At 46.4% G+C, this 13,858-nt stretch overlaps 1 protein-coding gene across 1 annotated transcript in view; it reads right to left on the bottom strand.

The window, feature by feature from the left end:
* FNDC3B (fibronectin type III domain containing 3B) overlaps positions 1–13,858 on the bottom strand; it is a 435,900-nt gene that overhangs the window by 110,289 nt on the left and 311,753 nt on the right. Inside the window, 2 exon segments of the mRNA XM_042458543.1 lie at positions 2,385–2,438; positions 3,725–3,863. Of these exon segments, the coding sequence (XP_042314477.1) occupies positions 2,385–2,438; positions 3,725–3,863 (193 nt within the window).

The following is a 13,858-nucleotide window of genomic DNA, read 5'->3' as shown; positions in this document are numbered from 1 at the left end:
GTAATCCATGAATATCAGGAGATATTCTAAGCCACCCTTCCCACGCCTCTTGGCTTTGAGGTACCTGCCTGGCTCCTGAAGCCAAGAATTCAAGTAACAGGCAGCTTAAAGACAGCTTCTTATCATTCTTATCATTCTGCTTCTTAACATTCTGTTGCCACCCCCTTCTAGTCCTAAGACATTGATGTGACCCTGAATGGACAAAATTATCTGTTCCTTTTTCCAGATTAGGAGTATAGACCTCCTCTAGACCCCCTCCTAACAAGGTGCTGATATTTTATATGCAAAACCTTTTAAGAAAATAAATGTTCTTTTTAAACACTTGCAACATGTAATGGAGTGGTGGCATAACTTAATAAAAGATCAGAACAAATATACAGGTGTACAACTTTAACTCAAAAATGATAAAATAATTTAAAAAACCTATAATTAAATGGCTCATATGCAAATTCATAGCAAAATGCAATCATGCATTTTCTGTTGCCCAACATAGAGATAAAACAGCTTCTAATTTCCTTACAACAATTAGAGCTATCTGCTTAAGGTTCAACTGCCTTTCATAGATGACGATCTTCAATCCAGACACAGATACACTTGTTACCTGAACTGGCATTTCATATTTCTAAAGCTAAGTTTCAACTGGCTGCTACTTTAAATGTCTCACAGCAGATAATATTTCATGTTCCACTGGCAAACACATCAAAAGCCATCTGATATTTCTAATTAACTAAGCATTAATTGCTTGGAAATCTCCCTGTTCTCAAAATAACAGAAGCTTGAGTATCTGCTGCTTTGCAGAAAATTTTTGAAGCAAGCTGATGAGCCTTATATATTTTACAGAATTTTGTGTTTTGAACATTCTTCTTCCAATTTTATGTCATATTTAAACCAACTGCTTTATAATCAGGCAACATTCTAAATGGTGGTAATGTTATGAATGAAGTTCAAGTGAATTGTCATAGAGCCCTGTTTGGCAGAAGATCTATTATCTAATACAGAACTTGGAAAACTGCTTTAGAAAAAGTAGTTTGTTCAGTTTCTTGTTACTGTGTTTCAAAATTAGCCCATTGAACTCACTATCTCATATATATATATATATATATATATATATATATATTGTTATATTTATTGAATGTTAAAAAATACAAACAATTCATTCAACAAGTTGACATTAACAATTCATTATTCAAAGCACATCTCTGCTTTACAAACATAACCAGGTGATATTGATGGTAACAATTATGATTAGCAAGAAGATGAAAAAGAAGAAAATTGTACACTTAGAGCACTTATCATACATCTATTTCCTCTGTTAAGCTTGCTGAGTGATAGTGAGCATTGTTCCAAAGGTTTGCATTTGCTCAGAAACAGTAAATTGCTGGATTTTGCTTGGAATATGCAATAAAAGGAAGCCATACACGGTAAAAAGGTTTCACACTGCCTGGATTCTTATTTCCTTTGATCTGATATTAGTTTTCTCATTAAAGTATTGAAAAAAACTTGCTACATTGCCTGTTGCACTGGTTGTTACTCTTTTGTTATTCTCAGCTACATAATTTAAACAAAAGGTTAGGACTGATAATAGAGAATAAAATTGGGGGAAAATCCTGATCTGTCTTCCAGCTGATTGAGAGCACCTCTGTTTTCTCTGGATTAAATTTCAATTTGTTTGCCCACATCCAGTCCATTATTGATGAGAGACACTGGTTTAGGACCTAGACAGCCTCCTTGGGTTGGGGTGGAAAGGAGTTCTAGAACTGAGTGTAATCCACATATTGATGGCACTGTAGGTCATCCACCAAAGCTGTCTCTGTTTCATAGTCAGGCCTGAAACCAGATTGTAATGGATTTAGAGACTAACATAAGCACAGTATAATAGGTATACTATATTTCCAATTCAGTAAACCAAGACTTTATGTCAGCCTCACTTCAGTTAACATTTTGCTTAATTTAATAATCAACACATAATCAATTTGATGGTACAGTATATTGTTTCTGAACTATATTTATGCTTTAATCTGGTCAAAAATGTTTATACAGTGCAAAACCAAAGCGTGACTATGAACCCAATTACAGCACTGTGAGGCCCCTTTAACTTCCATGACTGCATCATATGGAATTCTGGAGTTTGTATTTTGGAGAGATGAGTTTCCTGGCATAGAATGGTAATGACACCTCTATAAACTGCAAATTCCAGGATTCCATATGATGAAGCCATGGTGGTTAAAGTGGCAACACCATGTTATAACTGTGTAGCAATGAAGGGCACTACATTTACACAATTTAATTCTCCCATATTTGGAAGACAATTTGTTTCACTGTACAAGAGATTTATGGATGGAACACAAGATGAGAATTTTAAAAGGTGATTAATCATCACTTACCTCATCCCACTCTAAACGGTAGCTGGTGATTTTTGAACCATTGTCAGCTGGGGCCTGCATATGGAAAACAAAACAAAACAAAGGTGGGAAAGAAGTTGGCAAGAAGTTTACAAAAGTCAAGACCTTGGACATTCTTATAGCTACAAGTCTAAATAGATCTGCACTTACCCTTCTATAGTTATCATATACATGCTTTTGTGGGAAAGTGAAGCAAACCTGACACCTACCCCACATGTCTCTCCAGTTGTGTAGTGGCCACTGAAAAGAAATACTGTGCAAGAAGTATAAAACCTGCCTGATTAGGGCCACATTACTCATCACCAAAACCTCTTTTTTGATAGTTTATACTGTGGTTCCAAACAGCTTCAGCTTCTAAGAGAAAAGGGCTACAAAAAATTGCCTCAGAGGCAACAGAATCACTATTTATTTTATTTTACCTTATTTATATGCTGCCCATCTGTCAGATCCCCTCTCAGCATGGAAATCAAAGTGGTTTTCACCATTTAAAAACACAGTACAACTAAAAAAAGAAACTATCAATACAAGCTAAAACATAATTAAACCAGACTTCTGTTTAAAAAAATGTGGAAATGAAAGAAGCCCTTGGGAGAAAGTTCCTCATGAAGCTCTACAAGAGAAGGCCCTCCTAGCATTAGGAAAGAGATGTGCCCAGTCTAGCATCTGAAGCCTGTTCCCAACTTTGACAAAGGATTTATACTTTGGTGGAAAGGTTTGGGCCTACCCCAACTTCACTTATTACTTTTCACCTCTTGAAAGGAATCATGTCACTCATTCCTATTCATTATCCGCTTACTCCAATTGCTCTGTACTAAATTACTGAATACAGTACACCAAAAAATCATCTGAATTTCCTTTGTCTGACTTTACATCACTCTTCTTCTCCAGCTGTCCTGAATAAGAATGAGACTGATCTGAGTCTCATATGCATGCAGGACTGCACACTTTTATTAGAAAGCAAAACAGAAAAAAATCTTAAAATTGTATGGCATATATTTAATTTGGCATGTAGTTCAGCCTTCAGACTTCCGCTTGAAATAGCTGTTTGGGAAGAGAAGTACCCAGCATCTCTTGTTTGCTGGATCATGCTCCTTGTAGGGGTAAATGCAACAGGTTTTTCCACATCTGCTTCAAAGGAGGAGTGTGAAGAAGAAACAGAAAACTGCCTCGTGATCAGATGGTGGCCTTTACTGGCCTCTGTGGGAAATATCTACTCAGCCCAAAACATTACTTTAGTTACTTTGTTTAGTTATACTCAAAATAGTTCTCAAGGAATTTTGTTAGAAGCATAATATAGGCTTGTCTATTTTTATGTGGCTTACCTTCCACTGCAAAGTCAAGGAATTTTTGGTCCTGTGTGAAGGTTTGGGTGGGAATGGGCAATCCGGAGCACAGCTGTGAGTGGTGAAGCTAACAGGTTCTGAACAAGATCCCTTTACTGAATTGTACACTGCATATACCCTGAAATAGGGGGGAAATATGAGATTATATTACGATCTATCCATATATCTGTGTCATTTGACAGTGTGTGAAGCAGAAGAGATAAATCTGACCTTTGTCAAACTTAGGATTTGACAGGGTAGTTGTAGAAACTGCATGTAAAATGCTTCACACACTAAAGTATTATACATATGCTAAACATTACTGTTGTTTTAATGGTTGTTGTTCCAGTTCATCCTTTCTAAGCGACGATTAATTATTTTAAGAAAAGATAAATGATGGTTGTTTGAGAGTAACTGTGGAACTATTTGTTGGTTAACTGGATACAAGACCACTGAGAAACCCCTCTAAACCACAATACCTACATTTTATACATGAAAACATACAAAGAGAGAAGCTGGAAACCTGTTTGCTCCACCAGTGTGAGTCAATGGAAACAATGGCAAGCTGAGAAGGCTGCAGGTGCATGAAGATGATAAAGGTGAAAAGGAGGTGGCAGTGATAATCACATGGGGCTGGATGATGATGATGATGGTTTTGAACTGTGTATTTCTACATGTCAGGTGGGGGGGGTGACTTTAGAGATGAGGCATTTTGGAAGAGGTGGCTTTAAAAATTGCCAGTGCATGGCCTGTTACACTAACATACTGCCTCAACAACATTTTGGCCGCACACATCACAATACATATATATATTCCGAAAAATTTGGACATTTATAATTTTTCCCCTCTCTTTTTATTTTATTTTTTTGCATAAGCACATAAATGCATTACATTCTATTTTTGTACTGTAAGTGAGCCACACTGATTTAGCATCACACTTTCTAGTCAACAAGACTTTTAAAAGCCGCCTAACAGAAGGCATACAGTACTACCACAATCAAGGCTTCAGTAAGCAAATAGATCTCCAACATTAAAACAAATTAATATTGAGAAAAACTAAAAAGTCATCATAACTCTTGATGCAGAAAACCTGGTGTCAGGCAAACCTGCAACAGGAAGAATTCTTATGATGAAGACACACATAAAAAAGTCCGGTCTCACCATCACCTACTTCATTTAAAATGTGGAAAGCTGAAGAAAGATCTCTGTGGATGATTCAACACGCTGAAAGATTCATATGTGAGGAGTAGGTTCCTAGCCATTTAGAACATTAAAATGTTACGATCAGCATTCTGAGTTGGGCTCAAAAACAAGCTGAAAGTCAGTCATTTCAACACTGGTGATGTGATCTAATTAGCAACTACACAATTTGTGTTGTTTGAAATAATGGTAGTTTCAGAGTTACTGGCACCTACAGTCAGCTTGAAATTATGTTCACATCCACAGTTTGAAATGTTATGTATATATTCCAAAAACCAACCTTGATTTTGCCATTTCAGTATAAGGGGGCCCATTGGTTACGTATGGCGGGGATTACCACCGCATATAGTAGTTTTGTACGTACTAGGGTTTAGGAAGGGGCGGTGCTTCCGCACCCCCGTAACCCTATGTACGTATACATACGTAAAGATGGCGCGGCCCTTTCTACAGTGGCCGGCGTCCATCTTTACGTCTGGGACGCTAGCGTCCAGACGTGTCGTCGCGCTAATGACGTAGCTGAATGCGCCCTTGGCGCTTCGCTACGTCATCCGTGCGCGCAGGAAGAAGCTCCGAAATGGAGGCTTCTTTTTTGCTTCCGCTGCAGGAGCCGCGCGGTTTTTGGATGCTGTCGGCTTCCCTCGCGGAGCAATTGCGCCGGCGGGGGAAGCCGCAAAGCGGCGGTTTGTATCCCGCCTATGGTTCTGTATTAAATTGGGACTTTGAGCATGCCACAATTTTTGTTAGTCCACAGGGGTCCTGGAAAAAACCCCAGCAGATACCAATGGGCTACTGTATAATTAATATATATTTAGTAACATCAGTGATGGGGAAGTCCTGGCCTTCAGGTCAATTAGGCCTAGTGCAAGACTAGTGTGTTAGCCAGGATACCGCCTGCCGGTCTGGACATTCCGGGTTTTTGCACCACTAGGGGTTTTTGTCTCTTGATCCGGGCCGCAGTGTTGTCCAATCTTATGTGACTTTCACATCCAAAATGGGTACTTTTCAGTAGCCTTTGGGTGTGATTTTGGTGGTTGGTTTTAATGTGTAATTTTTGAGGGTGTGAATATGAATTTTTTTTTTTGGGGTTGTTTTATTGTTTTTGGTTTGTGGGATTGGGATGATTTTGTGTGGGGGGATTGGTGGGGTGAGTTTTTGGCCAACGTTTGGGGAGTTATCTGTGAGGCGTTGTTGGGGGGCACAGGAGGTTGCCAGACTCAAGAAAAGGGAGCTTTCCTCCTCTGTTTGGTCTCCCAGCAATGGTAGCAGCAGGGGAGGGGCCATTTTCCTTTTGGGCACCGATGGCAATGGATTGATGATGAGTTGATTTGGGTGTGGCCATTGTCATATTTTATTTTGCCCTGTGTATTTTTTTTTTTCTAACTTGTTGACTGCCAGGGCTCAATGCTGCTGGAATTTCTGGTGTCTGTGAGCATTTAGCTTCTCTGTTTAGAGAGCTCTGGTGCAAATGAACTACATTCCCAGGATTCCCAGCACTGAGCCCTGCAGTCAAGCAGGTGTGGTTTGGAGGCAAGATATCCTCCTTTTTGAGTTATGAATGAATCCTCCGAGCCTTCTAATCTCTCTCACACCTGCAGGAGTAATAAACCACTTTGTGAGACTGTCTTTAACTCAATGGGTAGGGGATCTTGGGAATGCTAGTGTTTGGGGACATGCCCATACAGATGCAAAAGATAAAGCTGCTTCGGGTCACTTGTGATGGTATTGCTGTGTTAATTGAGTGCATGCGTCCTAGAGTCTGGAAGCTGCACCAAAGCTGCGCTCAGTCATTGGACGTAGAGTTGTGGCTGTTGGTTGCGGGCTTCCGGACCCGTGTAGGAAGCATACACATTTAACGGCAGTCCTCCAAAGAGTTTTTGACGGCGGGAGCAGCTTTTGTTTGGCTTTGTGCTGGTATGGGGCCTCTGAGACGTTGTCGGTTCAGAGGTCTGAGGCCACAATAGACTACATTCCCAGGATTCCCAGCACTGAGCAGTGCCAAACTGGACCAGTTCCTCAGTGTGGATGCACCTGGGTGAGGCATTCTGGGGCTGTGATGCGTTCACACTACGTTGTGATCGCCTGTCAGTAGATAGCGTCTGGGGCCACAGTGTACTGACAATTCCCAGCAGTTTCCCCAGCACGTAACGCCAGGACAGTCAAGTCACTCTCACTTGATGGTTTGTTCCTTAGTGTGGATGGCAGCTTTGGTTGGGTAACTCTGGGCATGTTCAGTCCAGCGTATGTTTTTATTTCTGCAGTGGTATTGTTGGACCCGAGACAGGTTGACAGACTCCTCCTGCTTTTGCAGGACATGTCTCTTCTGTCAATGTTCAAAATGGTCCTCCATTTTTGATCATGCCTAAGAATGCATTTAGTGGTTACAGTGGTGGGTTTAGAATAATCAGGTTATCGAATTTTTTTCGGGGGGTCGATTTATTAAAATAGGTGATCTGTTCCGTTTGATGTTTGTTCTTTGGGTCGGTTTTGGTGTTTTTGGTCGGCTGGTTGGTCGAGACGCGGCGTTTATTGGGATGGCAATTGGGTACGGTTGTCTTCGGGTTGGGGGGGGTTTTTCGTAAGAGGCTGTTTTCATTTTGTGTTTTTCGCGTGTCCGTTTATGGTGTGATTGATGTTGTTAAGTTGTGTTTGGAGGTTGAGTATGGATGGGCTTTTAGTGGTAGAAGGGGCAGGTACAAAGGCTTCAGTGGCTGTGGTTCAGCTCACCTGTCATGTTTCGTTCTCAGGACCAAAGCTAGCTTGAGATAGAGTAACAGCCTTGAGGAACAGTTTGTTCATTGCAGGGAGGGTGCGGAACACTAAGGATCCTTTATTACACAGAGGGGGGGGGGCAGCATAATTAAATTGTCATGTTAATTGTGCTAAGTAGCACATTGGGGAGTAAGGTTATCAGTAGCATCATGTAAGTGGTATCGGGATCGATTACATGGTTAGTTTTGGTGATTATCGAAAGATGTCATTGGAATTATTGTTGGGTTCGATATGTGTTTTTGGGTTACGAAGAATAATGGGTTTTGGTGTTTTTTCGGCTTTTTTTTTTTGGGCGGTTTTATTAGCTGTATTTTGAATTCGGCTTTATGGAGGCGTTGTTGTGTGTTTCTGAAAGCAGGAGGCGGATAGTTCGTTGTAAGAGGACAACTGTTAGGGATGGCTCATTTACTATGGGGTTTCTGTTAATTATAGTGGATGTCCATTATTGTTTCTGGGGACAAGTGTATGGGGTGTTTTGATATCGTATCTGATTGTGCTTTAGGTTATTTATACATTTGTGACTTTGCTGTCCTCCTGTTTGTGGGATTGGGAGTTGTGAAGGTGGTATTTAGAAGTTCTAGGCGGTTGCGAGCTGTACTGAGTCCTTGGATGAGCAGAGTCTTTTGCATAGTGAGTTTCCCTGGGATGTCCTATTTCTGAGAGTGTGATAAGGTATGGTGTGAACAACGGGACGCACCACCTGGAATTATGGATTCACGTGACCTGTGAGATGATAAAGGACATGCTAAAGTCAGTGCATGACTCATTGCAGGACGCGACCCCGAAAGAACTATGAGAAGAAATTGGAAAGAATGTGAAATGTTGTTGTGATTATGCAGGAGGCCCAGTTTCAAAAGGACAGGCACTGATCATGTCATTGGGGCTTCCAGAAGTGATCAGGAAGCGGTTCCAATCGCTGGGGCGAGCTCCCACATGCCTGTTGACAGAGATGTAAGAAAAGGGTATTGCTGAGATCATAACCAAGTATGTGTTTATAGTCAGTATATTTTAACGTGGCTAGAAAGGGCCATGAGTTTTTGTGGCTAGTCAAAGCTGTGAGAAAAGTACCTGGATCTATAGCACCCTCCCTCCAGCAGACAGTGAACCTGATCTTTTATGGGGCTGGTGTGCTTTTGCCTCCCAAGACAAAATATGAGCTTCGTTTTCCTACCTTCTCTCAAGACTGCCTCACACAGCTGGTTAACACCATTTCCTAAAAATAATGAAACACTTGATTAATGATTGCTCTCAATAAGAATTCAACTGCAGGGTTTACATAGTTGGCCATGGAACATTTCAGTCTTGGTCAATGGGTATTGTCCTCGTCAAACTTGAAAGACGCTTCCATGTAAGAACTGGGCAGTTTCTCCTAACTGACGCGTGTTGAGTAATTAGGAAAATTGAATGCATTTATGGACTCTCGCCATCTGGGAAGGTTGGCTTAACAATGCATGAATAGCATGTACAATGCCAGCGGCCAAGGCGTCAAGATGTATCAGGTATCATCTAGTAGGCAGCAGTTCAAATTGGCAGGAGTTTTCTGAAAGAGAGGAAAAATAATCATAGGTTGTGTAAACCTTGACTACTTCAGTTTGTCCTATATGTGGCAATCCGAGTCTGTAGCATCCTATAAGTTTATACTCAAAGGTAAAATATCAATCTGAAAATAAAGATGAAGAGGAAGTAATGATAAGTATATAGATATATAATAAGTAATAATAGATAGATAGAATAATATTGTATTTCTTGAACCGCCGCGGTGGCAAAGCCATCTGGGCGGTGAACAATAAAAATTTACGAATGAAAATATGCATAATATTTTATACGTTCCCTTCCCCCTGAATTAAAAATATTAAACACGTTAATGTGATTAGAATGGGACTGATACATGTATAATGATACTATCCTAACTGAACCCCAACCCTCAGTAATCCGGTACCATCGGGGATGGGTTCACGAGAGGAATAAGGGGAATGGAGGAGCCCGGGGAGCCTGGGGGGCCGGGAAAAATTGTTTAATCTGGAAAGGCCTGCCGGAAGAGATCCGTCTTGACAGCTTTTTTAGAAAGCGTGTTAAAGATGTTGTACTGACGGTCTCATCCGGCAGGTTCGTTCAGGCTGTAGGAGTGACAACGAGAATGGCCTCTGGAGAGGTGAGACGAATCTAGGATTGTTAAGGCTGCAGCAAATTCCTCTCTCAGATGGAGCGGAGAGCGCGGGGAGGATTGTACAGGAGGAGGCGGGTCGTAGATAGGCTAGGACCCAAGCCATTTAGGGGGGCTTTAAAGGTGATAACCAAAACCTGTACGGGGCCCGGAAGCTGATAGCACCAGTGGAGGGGCCTCAAGACAGGAGTTTTGTGGTCCCTCAGAGATGTTCCTGAAACAAGCCTGGCTGCCATGTTTTGGACCAGCTGAAGTTCCGGTCAAGGACAAAGGTAGCCCCATGTAGAGCGCATTACAGAAGTCGAGGCGTGAGGGTTACAGCGCGTGCAACAACAGTCTCCAAGTCCCTTACTCCAGAAAAGGACGCAGCTGGCGTATCAGCCGAAGCTGATAACAGGCACTCCTGACCGTCGCATTTACCTGATTTGTCATCAGGAGCGACGATGTCAAGGAGCACCCCCAGACTGTGAAACACAGCCACTGGGGAGAGTGTGACCCCACCAGGACGGAGGTTGTAACCCAATCTTGGTTTCGGGGCTGCTACCGTGAGCACCTCCGCTTGTTTCTGGATTCAGTTTCAATTTGTTTTTCCTCATCCCAGCCATACCGCCCGAAGACTTCTGAGAGGGGAGATGCCATCGGAATTCGAGACCGATGAACGAGATACGGAAAGATTTGGGTGTCCATCAGCGACTGAAGCAAGCCCAGCCCCATAACGCCGTATTATCTCACCCAGCGGCTTCAATAGAGGAATAACATCGGGGACAAAAGTACCCCTGAGAACCCCACAAGTGAGGTACCACTCTTACGGGAGCCAGTCCCCGAGCAAGCACCCTCTGAAGACTGCCCGAGAGGAAGGATCGGAACCACTGAAAGCAGTCCCCCCCCGATATCCTAACCCCGTCGGGCGGTCCAAGGATGCGTGATCTATCGTACGAAATCCGCTGAAGGTCTAAGAGCACCAACAGGGTCCACACTCCCCCTGTCGATGCTCAGACGCAGATCGTCGGTCAGCAGCCATGGCAGTCCAACCCCAAATCGGTCTGGAGCCAGTCTGAAAGGGTCTAGATAATCAGTTTTCCCCAAGACAGCTTGGAGCTGAAGACAACACCCTCTCGATCACCTTGCTCAAAAATGGAAGCAATGATACGGCCATAATTCTCATATCCAGGGGGTCCAGGTAAGGTTTTTTCAGGAGCGGCCAACCGCCGCTTCCTTTAAACAAGATGGAACATGTCCTTCCCTGAAGGATGCACCGATGATACTGTGAGGAACTCTCAATATGCATCCCCCCTGGACGGCCGACCATGATGGGCAAGTTCGAGAGGGCAAGTTGTCTTCCTCACCTTACCAAGCAGCTTGTCAACGTCCTCGGTACTTCAGATGGAGCTGATCCAGTAAACTACAATCGCGGAGTCACTGGACACCTCGCTATCGACTCTGTTTCCATGATGGCGTCTAAGTGGCTCTTATCTGAGTTTTGTCTGCGAAGAAGTTGTTAAACGTGTCACAGCAGGCCGTCGTCGGGTAAGCAAGGGATTTGGCGCAGGCGGCACCTGCGTCATCTCCCTCACCACCATAAACATTCTCTGCTGGAGCGGGAACGGCTGCAGGAGGCGCAATACGTGCAGATGAGGTGAAGTGGGCTGGTGGCGCGGCACAGATTGCCCGCGGGTGGTTGGCCGGTGGGTGGGGCGCCCGAGAGGAACAAGAAGGGCCGAGGGCGAGAGGGCAAGAGAGGCAGGGGGCCGCCAGCGGCGGCGCGAGAGCCGGCGGCCAACGCGGCAGCGGCCGCCACGCGGCGGGAACCAGGCCGGCCGAGGGGGAGCGAGGCAAGGGGCGCGGGACGAGCAGGGCAAGACCCGGGGAAGGCGGGGCCAGGGGAACCAGGGCGGCAACGCACACACCGCAGGGGGCCCAACCAGAAAGCCCGCGAACGCGCGGGAAGCCGAGGGGCGCCCAGGAGCCCGGCAGGGGGACCACGAGTTTAGGGGCCCTTGCCCAGGGGAGGCTGGAGAGTGGGGGCGCGAAGGGCGGCGGGGACCAGGAAAGAGCCGCCAGTGCAAGAAGGGGGAGTGAAAGAGTGGTCTGTCGGGCCAAAAGAGCAAAGCGGGGGGACAGAAGGAAACCAAGGACAAACAGAGCAGAAAAGAGAGAAAAACCAACAACAAAGGAAGGTTGAAGTGGTGAAAAAAAGTCTAGCAAATTCTCAGTCTGTCACGGCACAAAAGCGAGAGCAAGGACCGAAGCAGTTCGTGGGCTCAGGGGGGGAAGCGGGAGAAGAAGAGACAGATGGGGGGGGGGGGGGGGAAGCCGCGGGAAAGGGGGCCAGGGGGAGCAACGAAGAGAAAAGGCAACCAAGCACAGGGAGGAGGGGCGCGGGGGAGCCCGGGCGGGGAAAGGGAAGCAGGCCCAAGGAGGGATAGGGCAGAGGGGGGGGAAAAGGGCCGGGGAGGGAAGGACGCGACAAGGCCCCCACCACACGTGGGAGGACCGTGTGCACGGGCGAAGAAGGGCGAGGGAGCCCCGGGGGGCAGAGGTGCAGGGGGAAGGGGCGGGGGACGCACACGCACGCAAAACCACAAGAGGGCAAGGGCAAGACCACAAAAGGAGCAAGCGGGACGCAGCGGGCGCCGCCAAGGGGCGAAAAGAGAGCCAGAGGGGGGGGGGCAGAAAAGGAGCGGACAGGGGGAAACCCGCGGAGACACGGCGGGGCAAGAGGAAGCGGGAGAGAAAGAGCGGGGGAGGAAGGGGAGGACGGCAAAGGGAACTAGCTGGGGCACGGGGGAGGAGCAGTGGGAAAGAGAAGGGCCAGAGAACCCGAGCGCAGCGAGACAAGGCAAGGGAAAAGGGCAGCGAGGCGCAGGGAGGGGCCAAAATGGAGAGGCCAGTGAGGGCAAACCAAAAAAAAGGCCCGCCGCGACCAGGGAAAAAGGGCAAGGGGCGGGCCACACGGGCCGGGAACGACGGTCAGAGGGGGAAGGCCAGAACCAGAAGGGCAAAACCGGCGAGGGAGACAAGGGGGGGGAACCCAGGACAGTGAGGAGCCGGCCGTGGCCAATGTGGGGCCGACAACGGGGTGGGGCCGCTGGGGGATGAACGTTGCAGAGTGGAGAACGCTTTGCGAGGCCTGGGACAGCAGAGGGGCGCGCTGGGTGAACCAGGAGGCAAAAATCGGGATCTGACCAAGAGAACAGAAGAAGCGAGGTGTGAGTGCTGTGCTGAGGGTGGTGTGTGGTCGTGTTGCACCGAGGGCCAGCTCCATCCAACCCCCTGCCATGCAGGAAATCCAAAGCAAAGCAGCCCCGGAAAGATGGCCATCCAGCCTCTGTTAAAGCCGACAAGAAGGAACGCGAGCACACCGCCAAGGGAGTGCATTCCATTGTGCGAAGCCCCTGACGGTCAGGAGGGCCGCCTAATGGGCAGGGGGAATCGCTTTTCCCGGAGAGGTGGCATCCAGTTTGGTTGTTTCGCTGTGCTGGTCCCGGGAGCGCAGCAGTCTCGTTGTGTCTCCCGTGTGCGCGTCAATAGGAGCTCGCGGTCCTGTGTGTGGTGTGTGTTGGTAGAACGGGAGTGCGTCAGTGGGTGTGGGGGGGTGGGGTGGTCAGCACGCGAGGGTCTTAAACACCTTCTTTTGGGTCGTGGCTTCGTCTGTGTGCATTGTGGAAAAATTAACTGAGGAGATCGGGTGGCTGCGAGAGGAGCTGGCTGAGGCAGTGCGGTGGAAGGGGGGTTGCCCTCGCCCCGAAGTCGGTGGTGGTGCGCTCATAGGATGGGTTTTCCAGACCTTCACCATGTTGGTGTGGTCGCCCGGTCCGTTGAGCCGCTCGCGATGGTTTCGCAAGGTCCTTGGTGGGTGTCTTCTGGTGGCGCCCGGTGACTGTGTTGGTGTGGGTGTGGGCGTGTACGAGGGGTGGGTGTTCCGAACCGAAGCGAATACAGTGCCAACTATAACGTGGGTCTGCATAGGCTAGACACTGGCGGTACTCTATTTGGCTGTG

The sequence above is a fragment of the Sceloporus undulatus genome, chromosome 3, assembly GCF_019175285.1.
Source record: "Sceloporus undulatus isolate JIND9_A2432 ecotype Alabama chromosome 3, SceUnd_v1.1, whole genome shotgun sequence".
NCBI lineage: Eukaryota > Metazoa > Chordata > Lepidosauria > Squamata > Phrynosomatidae > Sceloporus > Sceloporus undulatus.
The sequence above is the reverse complement of the archived record's forward strand: the minus strand, read 5'-3'. Positions and strand labels throughout refer to the sequence as shown.